This window comes from Aspergillus japonicus (assembly GCF_003184785.1).
Source record: "Aspergillus japonicus CBS 114.51 unplaced genomic scaffold BO86scaffold_2, whole genome shotgun sequence".
In the NCBI taxonomy this organism is placed as follows: domain Eukaryota; kingdom Fungi; phylum Ascomycota; class Eurotiomycetes; order Eurotiales; family Aspergillaceae; genus Aspergillus; species Aspergillus japonicus.
The window spans coordinates 580,200-596,702 of NW_020291639.1; the positions used below are offsets into that span (position 1 = coordinate 580,200).

The following is a 16,503-nucleotide window of genomic DNA, read 5'->3' on the forward strand; positions in this document are numbered from 1 at the left end:
ATAGCTGCGTCGTGGCTGTTGAGCGGAATGCCAGAATCAGGTGCGTGCGCTATTCCGGAAGTTTGATTTGCGTGCTAATGCAGTGATAGAGCTGAGAACATCCAAGGCAGCGCAACGGACCCCCAAAAAAGTGGCGAGATGTGATGACCGCTGTCATACTCACGGTCCTCGACTTTTCGATGTTATTCTTTTTCTTTGAGTCTTCTTGTTAGCCCTTTGCTCCTGGAAACGGCAATGACGAGCACCACCTCGTCAAGGTGGCGTGTGCTGCGTCGGTGCTTTCGAGCCGTGCGTGTTCAGCTGCTGCTCGGGATGCCTCCTTCGAGGGGAATTGCTGTCGATGCAGGAATTGGTGTCCATGAGATTGCCAACGCTGGCTGCGGTTGCGGAGGACTGTCTAAGCGTCTGCGTTTTGCTTGCCCCGCGGTACCTCGGTATTCTTGGCTTTCTGCGGGGTCATATCTATGCCTTCATGATTGGGAATCCCGACCATAGATTGGATATTCACGTCCGTCGCCAAGCACATGTCGCGTGGCTGTCCTGGGCAACGACTAGGGCATTGCTTTTCTGAGCCCCCAGCGTGAGATGGAATTGTCATTCTGCCCTATCTCTAGGAGCTTGGCTAGACTAGTATCGATACACCAACGTATCGAGCACTGCTTGTTGATCTTTTGTCCTTATTGCTATCATATTTTCGATCTCGGCGACAGAGACGATGTCTGGAAGCACCTTGTTGTGATTGAGGCCAATTCTTGGGGTACATGCGGAAGTAGGCATCACTTCCGGGAAATATCCGGAACATCTTCAACTGCTGCCAGAACGACCAGCAAGCTGCGGGCAAACCTGCTCGACCGCTCTTTGGTCTCTTGTCAGATGGCGATCAATTCCACTTCTATCGTCTTAATAAGCAGTGGTTTGCTTCTGGTGCGTGTGAGCTTTCTGCAAGCGTATGACAAAGTGACTGACCCGGATTATAGGTATCTGACTCCCAAATACAGTGCCACACTGACTTACGGCCTTATTTATTGGGCTGTCTTGTCATTCGTTCCGATTACATGGAAGCGACCCATTGGATTGGAGTACAGTGCCTCAGTTATTGGGCACTGGCAGACTTCTTGTCCTGTGTCTCGATATGCAGCTTGGACAATGCTCCAATAGGAGCTACAAAGCGGAATTTCTACCTGCCAGGCTGGTGCTTCTGACTGCTGTGTTGGGATAGTGGTGTTTCAGACTTAACTTCGGAGCAGCCCGTACAGGGTCTTTCAATGCACCTGGACCCTGGGGTGGGGGTATTTGCCATTGATGGCATCTCTTGTCTGCATGAGAGTTTGCTAGGGGCATTCTTTCATGGAGCGCGGAACGCAGCAATGGCTGAACCACATGAATCCGACTTCGATTCATCTCACACTGCAGTGTAACAATCGCATGGCAATTTGTACGTGCGCGGTACCTTCTGGGTATTCCCTCGGTTTTGCGGCTGGCTTTGAGATCGATCACCCTTGTCAAAGCTTATGCATGCCGATTGATCCACATGCCATCTCGGGTATCGCCATCGACGCATCTCCGTCGGTGGAGTATCTGCTTTATGATACTTAAGAACGGTTCTGTGACTTTAGCAAATGTCCTCCTACTGACGTCGTGTACGAAGGCGTTTCTGCGGAGGTAGCCTCGGAGGCCCTTTAGTGGCCTGAATGGCTGTGGGAAGTCCACAATATGAGGTATGTAGGCCCGCTGCATTCGATTATTTCGGCGTCGACCTGACACTCGCGTGCTAGAATATCATATATCACCCCTCCAACGTGAGCTCTACAATATGATAAAGTCTGGTCTCCACAAAGATGGAGTGATTGAAATCATACGGAGGTTTCCAAATGGGAATACGGAAATCTCCTGACCATGATAGCACGCGAGAAGCACTGGATCGTGGTGGATACCGTTTGGTGTTGAAAATTGACTCTATCCTGGATAACAAGGCCCGCGGGGTCAACTAGTCTCTGATCTAGCTAGAGCAGACACCCTTCAGAAGGATCTGTGCATTCGATCGGTGGTGGCCCGCCGAAGTTCGAGCCAAAACCCATATTGAGAATCAAACGAGACTGAGGTTTGATGCACCTTGCGCTATATCTTACCTACAAAGGTCGGCGGCGATACTTCCGCCTGCTATACCCTCAGCTAACCCATGGTCTGCTCCAACATGTCAAGGCAAAAGACTACACGGTGCCTCTCACAAGCCACCTGAACGTCCCATCATACCGCGGCGGGCTCACGGAATCTCGAATGAGCACAGAGCGTGATGGTTCGCACTGCACCGCACGCGAGACGCACCCAGATATTTGGAAAACGACCAAGTCAACTAGGCAAGCGGCAAGCTCGAGTCACGTCCTTCGGGCAGCGCGAAGCGCAATGATGTCCCTGCAGATCAGACGCAGGCAATCAAACCGTCCAAGCTCCAGTCACATCCTTTGGGCAGCGCGAAGCGCAATGATGTCCCTGCAACGCAGACGCAGGCAATTGAAACGTCCAAGCTCCAGTCACATCCTTTGGGCAGCGCGAAGCGCAATGATGTCCCTGCAGATCAGACGCAGGCAATCAAACCGTCCAAGCTCCAGTCACATCATTTGGGCAGCGCGAAACGCGAGGGTCAAGCCCCTGCAAAGCAGACGCAGCATCCCCCGAAGTATGCCATCGTCCTAGCCAAGGTCAATTCAGAGCCTTGGACTGGGCATATTTCTGATAGCGTACATGTGCGTTTTGCTCCCACTGCGCGTTCAGGGTTGGCGTGACCCCTCGTCGCTTCGGCGGTGGGGGAGACCTACTGTTCGCGCTGCCGCATGCACAAGCGCGGAGCCGGTGGGTGCACGCCAGTAAGTTTCTCGCGTCACTGTTTTCTGGCAAGGCTGACGTGGTTGGTTGCCTATCGTAGTCACTGGTTGACGATGCACTTGAAGATGTGGTCTGTCTCGCATCTACCGCGACGAGTACGTTAAGTACTGTACTGTACAAACCGCGGACGCCTCGTCTGCAGCCACAGCGCCGTCCCGCCAGACAAGGGTAGGGAATCGTACAGAGAAACAATTGAAGGGCTGGGAATTGTTCTTGCGCTTCTACAGGTTAATCAGCTTCCCTGAGTACAAGAGTTGCGATATGATGCCTTGAGCGGGGAGCCAATTCCCGCACTTCACATTTGCCACCAAGCTCAGATGATTGGGCATGTTCTCGTGACCATCCAATGTGGCATGAAGCTGTCACACGCATTGCGATAATACGAGAAGGTTCAATGATTTTCGTCGAGCACTACAAATTCGACCAACGAGATATGAACTCTGGGTCCAATACTCTATTAGATCCCGGGCACGAGAGTCGCTCTTCCCTCTCTTCTATTGCGATGCACATCCTCTCGCCGTGATGATCGACATGGTACCTAGAGCTACAGATCCTCTATCCTCGCATGTCCTAGCACACGGAAACATCAAGCACTTGTTGTATTATGACCTTCCTGGCACTCTGGTCGGGTTATACCAGGCTTTCCGATTGTGACCCTAATATAACTCTAGAATATACTAGACAGTCCAAACCCCGAGGTCTCAGCGGTCATAGCCACGCCTAAGGCGCAGGACCCGAACCTCTGTCCTCGACAGGACACATTTTCGGTACTTGCCGACATCATCACATCCAAATCTAGTTATCCATGCTCGGGGCACTCCTGCGAGCGGAAAGACAATCCTTGCTCGCCTGCTTCGTGATCATCGTATTGAGAACGGGTGAAACGTCTTTTTCATGTGCACATGGGGAGTACACATTATTCAATTTGCTCCCGATGGTTCCAATCGCGCTTGGGATGTGTGGGTGCTTAAGCTCAAGGATCGCTATGCTTTGACCACCGCAGGTTAACGCGTTCAAGTCCTCAAAAACCCAACCTGAATCTCTATTCTGGATCTTGAGCACAGAACCTTTTCTAATACAGATAGGATCCAGATGTGACAGCCAATATTACAAGAGACCGGATCGGTATAATCTTGAGGGCGTCTGGTGTCGAGCCGAGCATTGGTCGAAGACCTTAGAAGAGATCGTGTGCTACCTTGCGCACACGGGACAGCTGGATCTTGCTCGCGAGCTCAATTGAGGCTGTCGATCCCTGACAAGTGGGATCCTGGATGCCCAGCTGTTGTGTCTTGCTAGCAAAGATGCATTGCGTTTTCTAGCAAGCAATAGCATCAGGAAATGCGGCAAACCTATTGAAGGAAGCATTTTACTGATTAGGATGGCATATTCTATGCGGAGGCGAGGCGTCCCATACCCACCGCATTGTTAATGTGGCAGGCCAACCCGCACAATAATCTACACGAGCAAATTCTCTACGACTCAGTATCCCTGTGTATCACTTGGTTTGTCCTCCCGGAATATCACTCCGCGGTGCTCAGCGAGAAATTGCGGTTGCCATTACGCGTCTGCGACACCCAGCCTATCCTATAGATGCGATACGCTGGACCACTCATATAACAGAAAGATGAAATCAATCCAGACATGGGGATTTGCGAAGAACAATCCCGATTGATGTCGCGGTGCTGCTTGGGTTTGAGAAGGTGGACCGAATGTGTGGTGCCGCCAGATATGAGAACTGTTGCCTGGATCCGGATAAGGCTCGCATCTACTCTGAGAGCTATCGCCTTTGCCCCGGAGAACTTGGTGAAAGCACTTTACAGCAGACACCTAGCAAAGTGAGATCCTTCTTGTCAAGGAGAATTATCCCTAACAACGTCGTCAGTTGATCATACAGTACTCCAAGGTCCCGTCAATCACTCAATTTAATGAACGGCGGTCTATATGATCTAGTGCAGACAGATGCAGTGGTCACTGAACCAGCTTCGCTTCTTGTGAGATTATCACTGACTCATGCATCAGTCACGGTGTGATCGACGCTGGCGATCCTGGAGCACTGGTACGTGACAGCAAGGGCGAAGTGTGGGGAAAATGCTTCGGAGGCAACGATGTGAGGCATATTCTAGACCTACTCGAAGACTTGTGCGGCAGATGCCGCAGACGAAAGAGTTCAGCGACCTTGAAGACCTGAAAATCTCGGTTCTCTAAGGCATTGATTCTAGACTATCATAATATAATAGGCTGACAATATCTTGAGCCCATCGACCTGAGCACCAGATCCTGCACACAAAAAGTGTGACAACCGGCGCGCTTCTCTGCTGACTCAGTGCCTTGGATTAGGCGCATTTCTGATTATGTGAGGTTCACCCACTATAGCCCGCGAGAGAGGACTGGATATATTCATGGTTTTTCTTCAACGGGCCTAGGTCTTCAGGACCTGAGAAGGGCGTACAGATAAGTTCAAATCCACCGCATGGCTTGCTCATTGACCTTTCTGCCATGTGTACCTCATAGCTGGATTGGACCCATGTTCCGATAATTTACGCAGCCTGCGAGCGTCTTGGGCCGTGGAAGATTGAACAGCGCCAGAGCAGCTTGGCGTAACAGACTGCCAGATTCAGAGACGCCATGGTCTAGATAAGCTCAAATAGTCAAGCCTCAGCAGCTCGAGTTCATTCGGATTCCAAAGGCCTTCGTGGACGACTGAAATGATGTCGACACGGTGGTTGTGAGGTTGTGAGTCTTCAAAGAAACACGAGGTTATCGTTGTTTCTCCGGCTGTTGGAAGCGAACTTCATGAAAACAAGCATCTCGTTGCCTTGCAGTCACGGCGCTCTCTGATGGCGGTTATAGTGCAGTGCTGACGATCACTTGCAAATACACAAAACGTGTGGCAGTGAGTAGGAAAGAGGCCCGAGCAGTGCTAAACTATATTATAGTATAGTTCGAGCCTAGCTATTCCCTCCACTATCCATCTACCGCCAACCAAATATGGCTGGGGTAGCCTTCGCTTTCTTTCTCGGGCTGAACTCATCCATCTATTATTACATACACATCAATACCAGGGGAACAATATACAGAATTAAAAGCCTTCTACATGCTCGGCACTTCTTTTCTAGCGTCACTTGGCCTAGAATCAGCAATTACACACATACAATAGAAGGTCAGTGCGATAGGTCACCAAGAGTCCATAGTTGAGCGGAACTAGATCGACCTTCATACCAGTGCCCCTAACCTTTCAGCTTTGATCTCGGCAACATGACAGCCAGCACATCAATCAATGCCCTCTTGACGGTCGTGGCGTTCACATGTTGAGCAGGTGGTCCCTCTACCGAGAACACTGTAACAGGTATTAATTAATGGCTACCCCCGGCACCAAGATAGGTACAGCGGTGGTAGACAGCGTCATCAGCAACACCACCACCGCCATGGAGGCCACGGCCCTTGCTGCAACAGCGGCGGTGGAGGCCGCAATACAAAGAATGGTTAAGCATTATCAGGCCTATTTTCCAGAGACGGCTTGTGTATGTGCTTAAGCAGGGGTTAGCACATCATAGAACGTCTTATACTGGCGCATCGGCAAGTCTCGCCATCGCCTCGTCTCAACTTGCCCTTGGCGAGCCAGTTCCCTTTAATAGCCACGACAAAACCCGAAACAATCTGGTGACGATAACAACCAAAGGCAGAAGAAGAGGCACAAGAGGACTATATCATGCCCTTGAGGATGACATTGGCAACCATGGTTAAGCGCAAGACACTGTAAGGGCTGCAGATGTGCCGTAATCTACGGAAAAGTCCCCTGTGCTTAGAACGCCGTCCTCCCATGAAAGGGGAAGATGGAACGACGCGGCTCCTCGACTCCATCGAGAACCTACTAGCCAGGTTCTCGGATCTGGACCAGTATACCGAGGAGCAGGCAGGTCTTATGATTCGCAAGTCCTGGGTGGCGGCCGTGGTGCACCGGCTGCAGGTCAGGAATACAGAGGATGTCTAGGGGCTGGCTATACACGAGTCCAGGATACCAGGTCGTTGACGATTTTAGCTTGAAAACTTTGCAGATGTCGGATCAACCTGTGAAGATATCGGTCGTCTTGATTTGCCAAGCTCAGGAAGGCAGATAATAAATTCAGATTCGAGGTCGGTGACCCCAACGTGGCTGTGGTACTCTTGGAGGCAAACATGATGATTATGACCTCCAGAGTTTGGAATTTGACGGTTGGCAGGTATAACCCAGCTTCCAACATGGAGCTACTTGATGAAGTCAGAGAGTTCGTCATGTAGCATGATGATTTTTGAAACTGTGAATCGAGCATTGCCACTAAAACAAGGTGTCGAGGACGGCTTGAGAGCGACACATTGCCATTATTGCAATCTTCTCGGCTTGTACTACGAGTGCATTTGTCCTGGAACTCAGGACTGTGGACTGTGTGCACTCTTGAAAATAGGTAGAATCTCGGGGTTCGATTTAAAGCCATGAATACCTACAGCGAGCCGGCCCAACGACCACCACGCCCCAAGACAGCGAGAACGATGGATCGATAAGAAACATGGACACCAGCAAGCAAGTCATCCACGGCGTCTTCGCGAAATTTGAAAGAGGTTTTCAGTGCGTGCTACTGCATTTCTTGTGTTCAGACCAATTATTGGATATGATGTTCTCGATATAGCACATGTCGGTCATCTCTCTCGTCTTTGCAAACGAATTGAGTCAAGACAATAATGTTCTACTAAAACCGTGGCTCTGCCGTAGCCGACCTGAGATGTGATCGCTGAGGCTGCAATGAGTATTCAACTTCGCTGGGTACAGTGATCTATTGACACTTCATAAGGTCGAGTTATTCGGGAAAGACTCAGGGGAGGCCCACAAAGTCTGGATTCACTTTCCGAGCTGAAGAGAATGAGGCGCGTGCACACTCAGGAATACGTTCTCAGTGGCAACCACATGCATGATGTATGGGGATGGCTCTCATACAATCCGTCAGTGATATGAAAACGCGACATTTTCAGCGAGGCAACCGAGTCTACCGCATGAGTATCCGAAATGATCATCGATACTGGATATACTGACGTTCAGGAACAGAGGAACCGCTGCTGAGTATGGAAAGGCCAGGCGAAAAACTCGCTCGCCGACGATGAGTCAGGCTCAAAGGCGCATAGCTCACAGGATGGCGTGAGGTAAGGGCGCAGCAAGCAGCACAGCCTGGGCCATAATTTCGAATCTCGGTCTTCAGAAAACCCAGCTGCGAGGCAGAGCTTGCTGTCTGAATTTAGAGCAACGCTTGCAATATAGACTCGGAAAGCACAAGAGCGCAATCATGGCATGGCTCAGAACGTGTTAGTGAATAGTGGTCAAATATCATGATTTGTCACAGAGAGCTCAGATTGGATTTTATCCCCGTCGAGTGCAGTATTTACACGATTAGCTGTTACCGGCTCACTTACGACCTAGTTCGTATGCTTTCCAAAACGTGTTTCGTTGCCTTTCTGGCTGGTCTCATTTCTCTGCCTGATGATAGGACCAATAAACTATCCTCTAGACATACGGATACTTACCACTGCGCGACGACTCGATTCGATCCAGCACTCGTCATTGTCGGCGAGTTCGCAAAAGCTCCGGCTTCCCACATGGGTAGTCAAGGATGAAAGCCGCACAGTGGAACTCTCCATCTCCCAGATCAAGCCTTTTCTAGCAAAGCTGGCCTTTACAACGATGGTTCCAAGTCGCAAAGGGTTGGACTTCCATACCCCAGGCTAACATACCCAAGTTTGAGGCGATCAGCATGTATATACAAACATCTGCATCCTGCGCAGAATGGACATTGCCAATATAAGTAAGCAGTGGACCACTTCTGACCCAATGCCCTGCAAGAATACTTTCCCCACCACGATGATTATGTCGTGGAGCGAGAGTCAGATACCCACCAAAGGGCCAGATCTATGGCCTATGTGCTTCTCACAAGAATCATAGGGGCTCGGTTTGCAGAAGGTGGTAACTACTTGTCAAGTACTTGAAACACCATGATTGTGTGCCATCACATCCAATCAATCAATGGGTCGAAGAGCTTAGTCAATTATCTCAAATCTGAATGCTCAGCTCTCTTATGAAAATTACCGTCAAAATCAAGTGGGCCAGCATTCGTGACGCGCAACATGGAGCAGGCCAGATTGCCACTCTAGGGGTGGCATGCTTCGAACTTGGAAAAGAGGTGGTGGGCGTTCATACAGGAAGATAATGCTCGATGGCATGCTTAACCCGGTGCCTGACCTCCATAAAGCACGTTTCATACAGTTGTCTATAGAAAACAGATTATCAGCAATCCGATTGTAAATGGCGGTATGGCTCTACCAGTGGAGAATAGGTAGCAATACTTATGCTCATCATGCGAATAGTCTCGATTGAGTCATTGGATGCAGAAGAAGCCAAGATTTAGTAGTGGATGAGTGGATGAGTGGATGATATCATTGTCGATCAGGCAACCATGAAAGTATCATCGCATCTTATCTCCGCTGCCTCCGCTTCCTCCGCACTCTCCGCAGATAACCCACTACCTTTTACCCTCTTACTATCTTCAACAACCTCGCAACCTCGCAATGGAAGCGCACAAGACGGTGGTAGACACGCTGGCCGCTCAAGTCAAGCAATTCCACGCTCGTCAGCAGCCCTTCCGCATCTATCATGGCTCGACCAACTCCACGCGCCAATCGCAGCACCACGCGCACAACACCATCAGCACCGCCGACCTCAACCATGTGCTGCACGTCAACGAAGTCACCCAGACCGTGACCGTCGAGCCCAACGTGCCGATGGACGCCCTGGTGGCCGCCACCCTCGAGCACGGCCTCGTGCCGCTGGTGGTGATGGAATTCCCCGGCATCACGGCGGGCGGCGGCTTCTCCGGCACATCCGGCGAGAGCAGCTCGTTCCGGCACGGCTTCTTCGACGCCACCGTCCTGCAGATCGAGATCGTGATCCCGAACGGGGAGATCCGGTCTGCGTCGCGCACCGGCCCGACCGCCGATCTCTTCTGGGGCGCCGCCTCCGCCTTCGGCACGCTGGGCGTCGTCACGATGCTGGAGATCCAATGCAAGCCAGCGCAGCCCTTCGTCGAGCTCACCTACCTCTCCACCACCAGCATGTCCGCGGCCATGGACACCATCCGCGCCGCCACCGCCGACCCGACAGTCGAGTACCTGGACGGGATCGTCTACGCCAAAGACCACATCGTCATCTGCGCCGGCAAGCTGACCGACACCGCATCCCCAGCAACTATCCAGCAATTCACCCGCCCCCACGACCCATGGTTCTACCTCCACGCCCAATCCCGCGCCCCGCGCTCCTCGCCCCCAAAAGCCCCGCCGCCAAAAGACCACATCCCCCTGCAAGACTACCTCTTCCGCTACGACCGCGGCGCCTTCTGGACCGGCCGCTACGCCTACTCCTACTTCCTGACCCCCTTCACCCACCTCACCCGCTACCTCCTCGACAACTTCATGCGCACCCGCGTCATGTACCACGCCCTGCACCAGAGCGGCCTCGCCGCCCAGTACCTGATCCAGGACGTCGCCGTCCCGTACGCCGCCGTCCCCACCTTCCTGGACTGGCTCGACACCCCCGAGAACTTCGGCCACTACCCCATCTGGCTGTGTCCGTTGCGCGTGCGCGAGGAAGGCGACGGCGGCGGGCTGATGACTACCTCCGGAAGACGCCGGCCCCAACCCCAAACACAAGCACAAGCTGACGCCCAAGCCCCTCCTACTTCCCCGCGGGACAAGGAACGCGACGACGAGGAGGAGGACGAGGACGACCAATACCTCATGAACTTCGGCCTGTGGGCCCCCTCGCCGTACCGCGGGGCCGCCTTCATCGACCATAACCGCCGTCTCGAGCGGACGGTCCACGCCCTCGGCGGCAAGAAGTGGCTGTATGCGCATGCGTACTACACGGAAGACGAGTTCTGGGAAATCTATGATTGGGACCGGTACCAGGGGTTGCGGGAGAGGTATCATGCGGCGTATTTGCCGGATTTGTTTGAGAAGGTACGCGTGAGGCTGGGGGAGCAATCTGAAAACGGGGAGGGGGTGGGGTGGGGGAAGTGGGGGAGGGGGTTGGTGGGCAGGGTGTGGCCGGTGAGGGGGTTGTATGGGGTTTGGAGGGCTTGGTGGGGAGGGGAGTATTATTTGAAGGATTAGGGGGGTTTGTTTTGGGATGGGGGAAGGGGTTGGGACTATTTTTGCATTGTGCGAGGAGGGACTGTACATTGTGTGGAGAGTGGATGCACATAGCAATGAATTCATTTCTAAACACAAAGTAAAAAAAGTATCATCAGGTCATTAGATGTACAATATGTCGAGACAGTGGCTAGCTATCTGACAATCATGTAAATGTCCAACTGTATCAGAATGTCTTTCTACATCCAAGAGCCACGTTAGTGCTGTCGCTTCAGCTCTTTTCTGAACGCCTCCTCCTGCTTCACCACCTCCAACGGAAGCATGTATCCAAGGCCAAACAGGACGAACGGCGCCCACTTCCACCGGAATGGATTCACCAAGATACAAAACACAAACCAGTAGATCAGCTCGGTGTAGGTGAAGAAATCGAACGCCCCGACGGGCGACATCTTCTTCATCAGCCGGGTGAAGTCGATCCACGTCTTCATGCGGCCCTCGCTCGGCCGCGACAGCGGGTCCGTCAGGAACATCAACAGGAACCGCGTGTAGATGCCGATGTGCATGTTACCGACGGTGCCGATCGCGTTGACGTAGGTGCTGTTGTTGGCGCAGATGCTGGGGTACTTGGGCGGGAAGGTCTGGAGGTACCAGCTGGGCGGCGAGTACGGCTCCTCGAAGGCGTCGTCCGGCAGGAACGAGAGCGAAGGCCGCTTGAAGCCCGTCGCCATGATCACCACATCGCCCGGCACGAGGGACTCGTGGCCCGGGCCGCCCTTGGGCACGCCGCGGCTGCGGAAGTTGAATCGGATCCCGTCGGCCTCGGCCGAAACGATGTCGCCGCGCAGCCAGCGCGCCTTACCCTGGCGAATCTGCTCAAAGAGCTCCGAGTTGGCCATCGGGGTGCCGGTGAACAGACCTCCCGCAGGGGCGATGTCGGACAGGTCGCGGTAGAAGAACTTGCGGAGCAGCGATTCCGGGATCCACGAGAGGGAGGTCTCCTGGCCGAGGATGTTCATCGCCAGCAGGGACTGCACGAACACGTTGCGCGGGATGACCCATTTGTCGGAGCGGGAGAGCACGTCAATCTCGGCGGCGTGGTTCTTGACGGCGAACTCCAGTGCTTCAATGGCACTGGCACCGCCGCCGATGATGAGCACTTTCTTGCCTTCCACAGACTTGCCGTCGAGCTCGGAGGAGTGGTATACTTGGCCCTTGAACTTCTCTTGGTCCGGGAGGGGGGGCATCTTCGGGTCACCGCACACTCCGACGGAGGCAATGATGCCGTCGAACCGACCATACTTGGACTCGTCGTTGTTGATGATCCATCTGCCGTTCTTGGTCTGCTTGACCGAGGTGATGGGGGTGTTGAAGGTCGTGTGCTTCTGCAGGTCGTAGCGCTTCCACAGGCTTGCGATCTGTTCTTTGATCTCTGCTTGTGTTGGGTAGGCAGCGTCGTACTTGACGGACGGGTGGAACCGGTACATAAGGCTGTGGATTTGCAGAGAGGATGTCGAGTTGACACGCTGGCGGTTGGGTTAGCTCGTTCGATTGCGCAGGAGTGCGAGGGATCTTACACTCCAGATACCTCCAAGACCCTTGTCCTTCGATCTCGCTTCGAAGATTTCGACGTCGAACCCATGACCAACGCAGTGTGCTGCCGCTGAAACTCCGGTCAGACCGGCGCCAATCACAGCAATTCTCTTCTTCGGGAGGCCATCTGTATCAGCCGTTGGCTTGGGAGGATTGGGGGCAAAGATCCAAGTGATCAGGTGTTGAAAGAGCATGTAAAAGACAGTCCATGTCTGGAGGAATGGGTGCTTTAGAAAAGCCGATATGGAGAGTCCCGACTGGTTTTTTTCCGCCATGATAGGCAGTTGTTCGGAGGCAATGGGAGAGAGGGGGGTTGGATGCCACTCAAAAGTAGCTTATAAGGTAAGACTCGAATAGATTTCTCGATTGTAATAGATCGGAACTGAGAGAGAACCCTGGGGAAGCAGGAACCTTTTCAATGGAACTCGGAAGGAAAAACGATGATGATGGGGGCTTGAAACAGCCATGTTCAAAGCATGACGTAGTTGTGGATCGGCCATCGTGCGAAGCATGTGAATGCGGGAACCACCCACACACTGCCCACTGAGTCCTTCTCCGGATGAAAGAGCCATGCACTAATGACTGCGATTGCATAATTCCCGCAGGACCATCCGAGAGAGCTGGCCTTGTTCCTCTTCGGTTATCTGTCCCTTAATTCATGTTTGCGCGTAAGATCCCGGGGTCCTCCGGCTAGTGGGACTGTCCACTCTGAATCAGGTCGTCGGATGCCAGAACCAAGAGTCCTTTGAGAATTTCATGGGATCGAGTATATGATGTTTGACTCTATTCGCTTGGTATTTTGTAACACCATATCGCTTCCCACGTGGTTGTGTAACCTCGATCTGAACGGTCCGTCTGGAGACCACCTTAATTTTCCTAGCAACGGTGGTAATCTCAACGGTGTTGGTCTCATTTAAAGTGACTCGAGAGCGACTATGCTCAGAAAACACTCCGAATGCAGGTGTCTGCAACAAAAGCTCCGGCTGCAAGGATGGTGACGGGCTATGGCGTACACGAGTTGCTGATCTGAGTGGTTCTATATATAGCCGAGGCCTCGATTGCGAACCATTGCGATTGTCCCAAGCATTGGATGATCGTTCGTGGTATATCTCTTCCAAGTTACTAGACAGCAGTACTCAGGTGGTCTTAAGAAGTAACAGATGGCCATGGTGAAGTCATCAGTGTAGTGCGAGATGAGTAGAGAATTGAAGGTACTCAAGTTGACTACCTACGATTGCAGGACGGCCGCCAAGCCTCAGCACAGATTTCCCGATTGAGGCTAGTGTGAAGCTGCGGCGGTGGGAGCTTATCCATCCCATTCTGCCGCTGTCTAGACCTCCGTTGTTGCTTCAATTCATCCAAGCTGCGTGCCGGCCTCTACCTTCCAGACCCTAAACCAGGGTCTCGTTCATTCTCTTCGCCGTCGCATCATGTGTGACATTCGTTGAATTGCCTTTTGCAACAGCTTTGCACGACATCGATGACCATCGCGTCGACAGCGAATCCGCGATCTTGGGCCTGCCTCGCTTCGCATTCCTTCCACTACGGACAAAATGGCCACACCAACCCTAGATCGCTTCTTAGCCAGCGTCGCAGATATCGTCAAATCCCGCGATGGAGCCAAGCTACAGGACTTTCTGCAGATTGAGCCTCCTCTCCCCGATGTCTATCGCCAGATGACCAACGAGTTACGGCAACACCATCCTTCTGGTCCACGGGAAACAGATTTATTGCGACGATGTGAAGGATTGGTTCCAAAGTCCAAGGGTAGCTCCTGGACCGCTTTTGCAACTTTCATGAAGCTTTACTGCACGTTTCTACGAGACGTGAATGTCGATAATCTGCTCGAGACATATGACCTTCTCAAAGGACTCGTCAAGTATGCATTGCATTTTTCTCCAGATCACATTCGCGGACGCTGACCTAATTGCATAAAGTCAATGTGTTCTTGCATTGGGTGATAGTCAAATGGGCGTTATTGTCCTACCGACTGTTCTGTACCTCTCGAAAGTCCTCGCGAAGCTGGCCATGGGCCTCGATCGTCGTCCCGAACTGATTGCACACCTACTCCGACTCGACGGCCGTTCAAACCAGGATGAAGCTGTGGAGAAGGTGACACTGGTGGAGAAATCGGCAAACGTGGTTCGGGAGGCCTTCATCAAGTGCCTTACAGACCGAAGTGGTACGCCGGGGATCCATGGAAAGCCCGAAGGCAAGCGCATTGGTATCTACTTGATGGCCAACCTTTGCCTAAAGCTACTCTTCCAGGTAATAACAAACTCTGAACTTGGCATTCAGTGCTCTAACCATGACCATACAACAGTGCGGCAAACTTCGAAATGCGGAGCAAATGTTCGCGAGTATTAGCGCACAATCCCCGCCCCTCAAATACTTCCCGGCCTCCCAGAGGGTGACATATCTATACTACCTCGGGCGCTATCTTTTCGCCAACAATCTCTTCTATCCTGCACAGATTGCCCTACAGGCCTCGTATGACCAATGCCATCACCAAGCGTTAAGCCAGAAGCGGGCCATCCTCACTTACCTGATCCCGTGCAATATCATCTTGGGCCGGTTTCCCACCCTACAACTACTACAACGCCCGGAAGCCGAGGGACTGGCAGACAAATTCATTCCGATTTGCCGATTGGTTGCTCGTGGCGACTATATCGCCTTCCGGGAGCACCTGGTTGTTGGCTCACCCGAAACAGAGTGGTTTGCGCGTAAGGGGATTCTTCTTCCGCTGCGCAATAGATGTGAGATTCTTGTGTGGAGGTCGCTTGCTCGTAAAGTTTTTATCCATGGCGGTTTTCACGGTGACCCTCAAGGCCAAAGTCGCGGACCGCCACCATTCTTATATCTTAGCAAAATTGAGGTTGCTATCCAGTGGATACAATCTCAGCACACGGTCCCAGCTCAGCAGGCTTATGGTTTCTTCGCCTCGCGACCCGAGCTTGATGCACAGGCTGGAAACAACCGTGTTGGTTCCCAGATAGTTTACAAACCACTCGATTGGGACTTTGAAGGTGTAAACGACCTTGATGCGCAAGAAGCCATGCCCGGACCCAGCCTGATAGCCAAATATGCTGATTACCTGGCGCCTGATGGGTACTTCGATGCTCAAGGGCAATGGCAAGCCAATCCAGCAGGGAACCTGGTTGACGGCCAGCCCTCGGCAGATTACCAGCAATTCGAGCTTGACCCCTACGCCAGCCGCCCTGATCTTGAGCCCGAAGAGGGGAAGCCTACATTGATGATGCGGGAGATTGAGTCAATTCTCGCTTCCCTCTTGACCCAAGGCCTGATGCGCGGTTACCTGACCCACAAGAATCCCCGTTTGGCCATCCCGGGCGCACGCCTTCGTGGGGCCGTACCTACCGGGTTTCCCAACGTGTGGCAGACAATTTACGCTCGAGAAAGTGAAGATGATAACGTTCCAGGCTGGGTTCAGCCTCCAGCCGCGGCAGCAATTCCTACGGCTGGCGGAGGGAGAGTGGTCAATCTCTCGGGAGCACGACCTGTTGGCGTTCAATGAAGCACGATTTCGGCACAATTTCCATTCACCACATCGACAAGCTAGATTCCTGTATATAAGCATCGTGCTTTGTTCCCGCATTATACCAACTAGACGACGATGAAACACCTTGAACCCGAAAGGCAGAGTAATATGAGATTCAATTTAATATACTCGCATTTGAATGCCGAGTCTCGGAGATCCGAACTTCCGAAGACCGACCATTACATATCGAGCAATTACGGCCGCCTAATCCTAATCCCCGAGACACTTGCGTTTAGAGCATGCGCCGTGATCGGGGAAAGATCAGACGTTGACGCTCGGGGTCGGGCCCGAGATCTCGGCCCTAT

General features: G+C 52.6%; 4 protein-coding genes across 4 annotated transcripts; 3 read left to right on the forward strand and 1 right to left on the reverse strand.

Annotated features, from left to right (window-relative positions):
- Window positions 1-1,676: 1,676 nt before the first annotated feature.
- Window positions 1,677-2,731, forward strand: BO86DRAFT_74547 (uncharacterized protein). The gene is made up of 2 exons (XM_025677631.1): window positions 1,677-1,718; window positions 1,776-2,731. The coding sequence occupies exon 2, from the start codon at window positions 2,107-2,109 to the stop codon at window positions 2,692-2,694; it is 588 nt and encodes a 195-aa protein (XP_025532839.1). The 5' UTR covers window positions 1,677-1,718; window positions 1,776-2,106; the 3' UTR covers window positions 2,695-2,731.
- A 6,688-nt stretch (window positions 2,732-9,419) lies between these two features.
- BO86DRAFT_452599 (FAD-binding oxidoreductase) lies at window positions 9,420-11,070 on the forward strand (the record flags this gene model as incomplete). The annotated part of the gene is made up of 1 exon (XM_025676939.1): window positions 9,420-11,070. The coding sequence occupies exon 1, from the start codon at window positions 9,472-9,474 to the stop codon at window positions 11,068-11,070; it is 1,599 nt and encodes a 532-aa protein (XP_025532840.1). The 5' UTR covers window positions 9,420-9,471.
- Window positions 11,071-11,249: 179 nt separating this feature from the next.
- BO86DRAFT_74621 (flavin-containing monooxygenase) lies at window positions 11,250-13,153 on the reverse strand. Its single transcript, XM_025677632.1, has 2 exons — window positions 12,624-13,153; window positions 11,250-12,572 (listed from the first exon to the last, which is right to left on the reverse strand). The coding sequence occupies exons 1-2, from the start codon at window positions 12,912-12,914 to the stop codon at window positions 11,307-11,309; spliced, it is 1,557 nt and encodes a 518-aa protein (XP_025532841.1). The 5' UTR covers window positions 12,915-13,153; the 3' UTR covers window positions 11,250-11,306.
- A 719-nt stretch (window positions 13,154-13,872) lies between these two features.
- On the forward strand, window positions 13,873-16,337 carry BO86DRAFT_74628 (uncharacterized protein). Its single transcript, XM_025677633.1, has 3 exons — window positions 13,873-14,518; window positions 14,577-14,907; window positions 14,963-16,337. Exons 1-3 carry the CDS (start codon window positions 14,193-14,195, stop codon window positions 16,172-16,174), a joined length of 1,869 nt encoding a protein of 622 aa, XP_025532842.1. The 5' UTR covers window positions 13,873-14,192; the 3' UTR covers window positions 16,175-16,337.
- Window positions 16,338-16,503: the final 166 nt, after the last annotated feature.

Coding starts and splice junctions, on each gene's coding strand:
- BO86DRAFT_74547 (XM_025677631.1), top strand. CDS start 2,107: ATGCACCTTGCGCTATATCTTACCTACAAAGGTCGGCGGCGATACTTC.
- BO86DRAFT_74621 (XM_025677632.1), bottom strand. CDS start 12,914: ATGGCGGAAAAAAACCAGTCGGGACTCTCCATATCGGCTTTTCTAAAG. Junction 12,573..12,623: donor GTCTTGGAGGTATCTGGAGT/GTAAGATCCCTC, acceptor CCCAACCGCCAG/CGTGTCAACTCGACATCCTC.
- BO86DRAFT_74628 (XM_025677633.1), top strand. CDS start 14,193: ATGGCCACACCAACCCTAGATCGCTTCTTAGCCAGCGTCGCAGATATC. Junction 14,519..14,576: donor CTTCTCAAAGGACTCGTCAA/GTATGCATTGCA, acceptor AATTGCATAAAG/TCAATGTGTTCTTGCATTGG. Junction 14,908..14,962: donor GCCTAAAGCTACTCTTCCAG/GTAATAACAAAC, acceptor ACCATACAACAG/TGCGGCAAACTTCGAAATGC.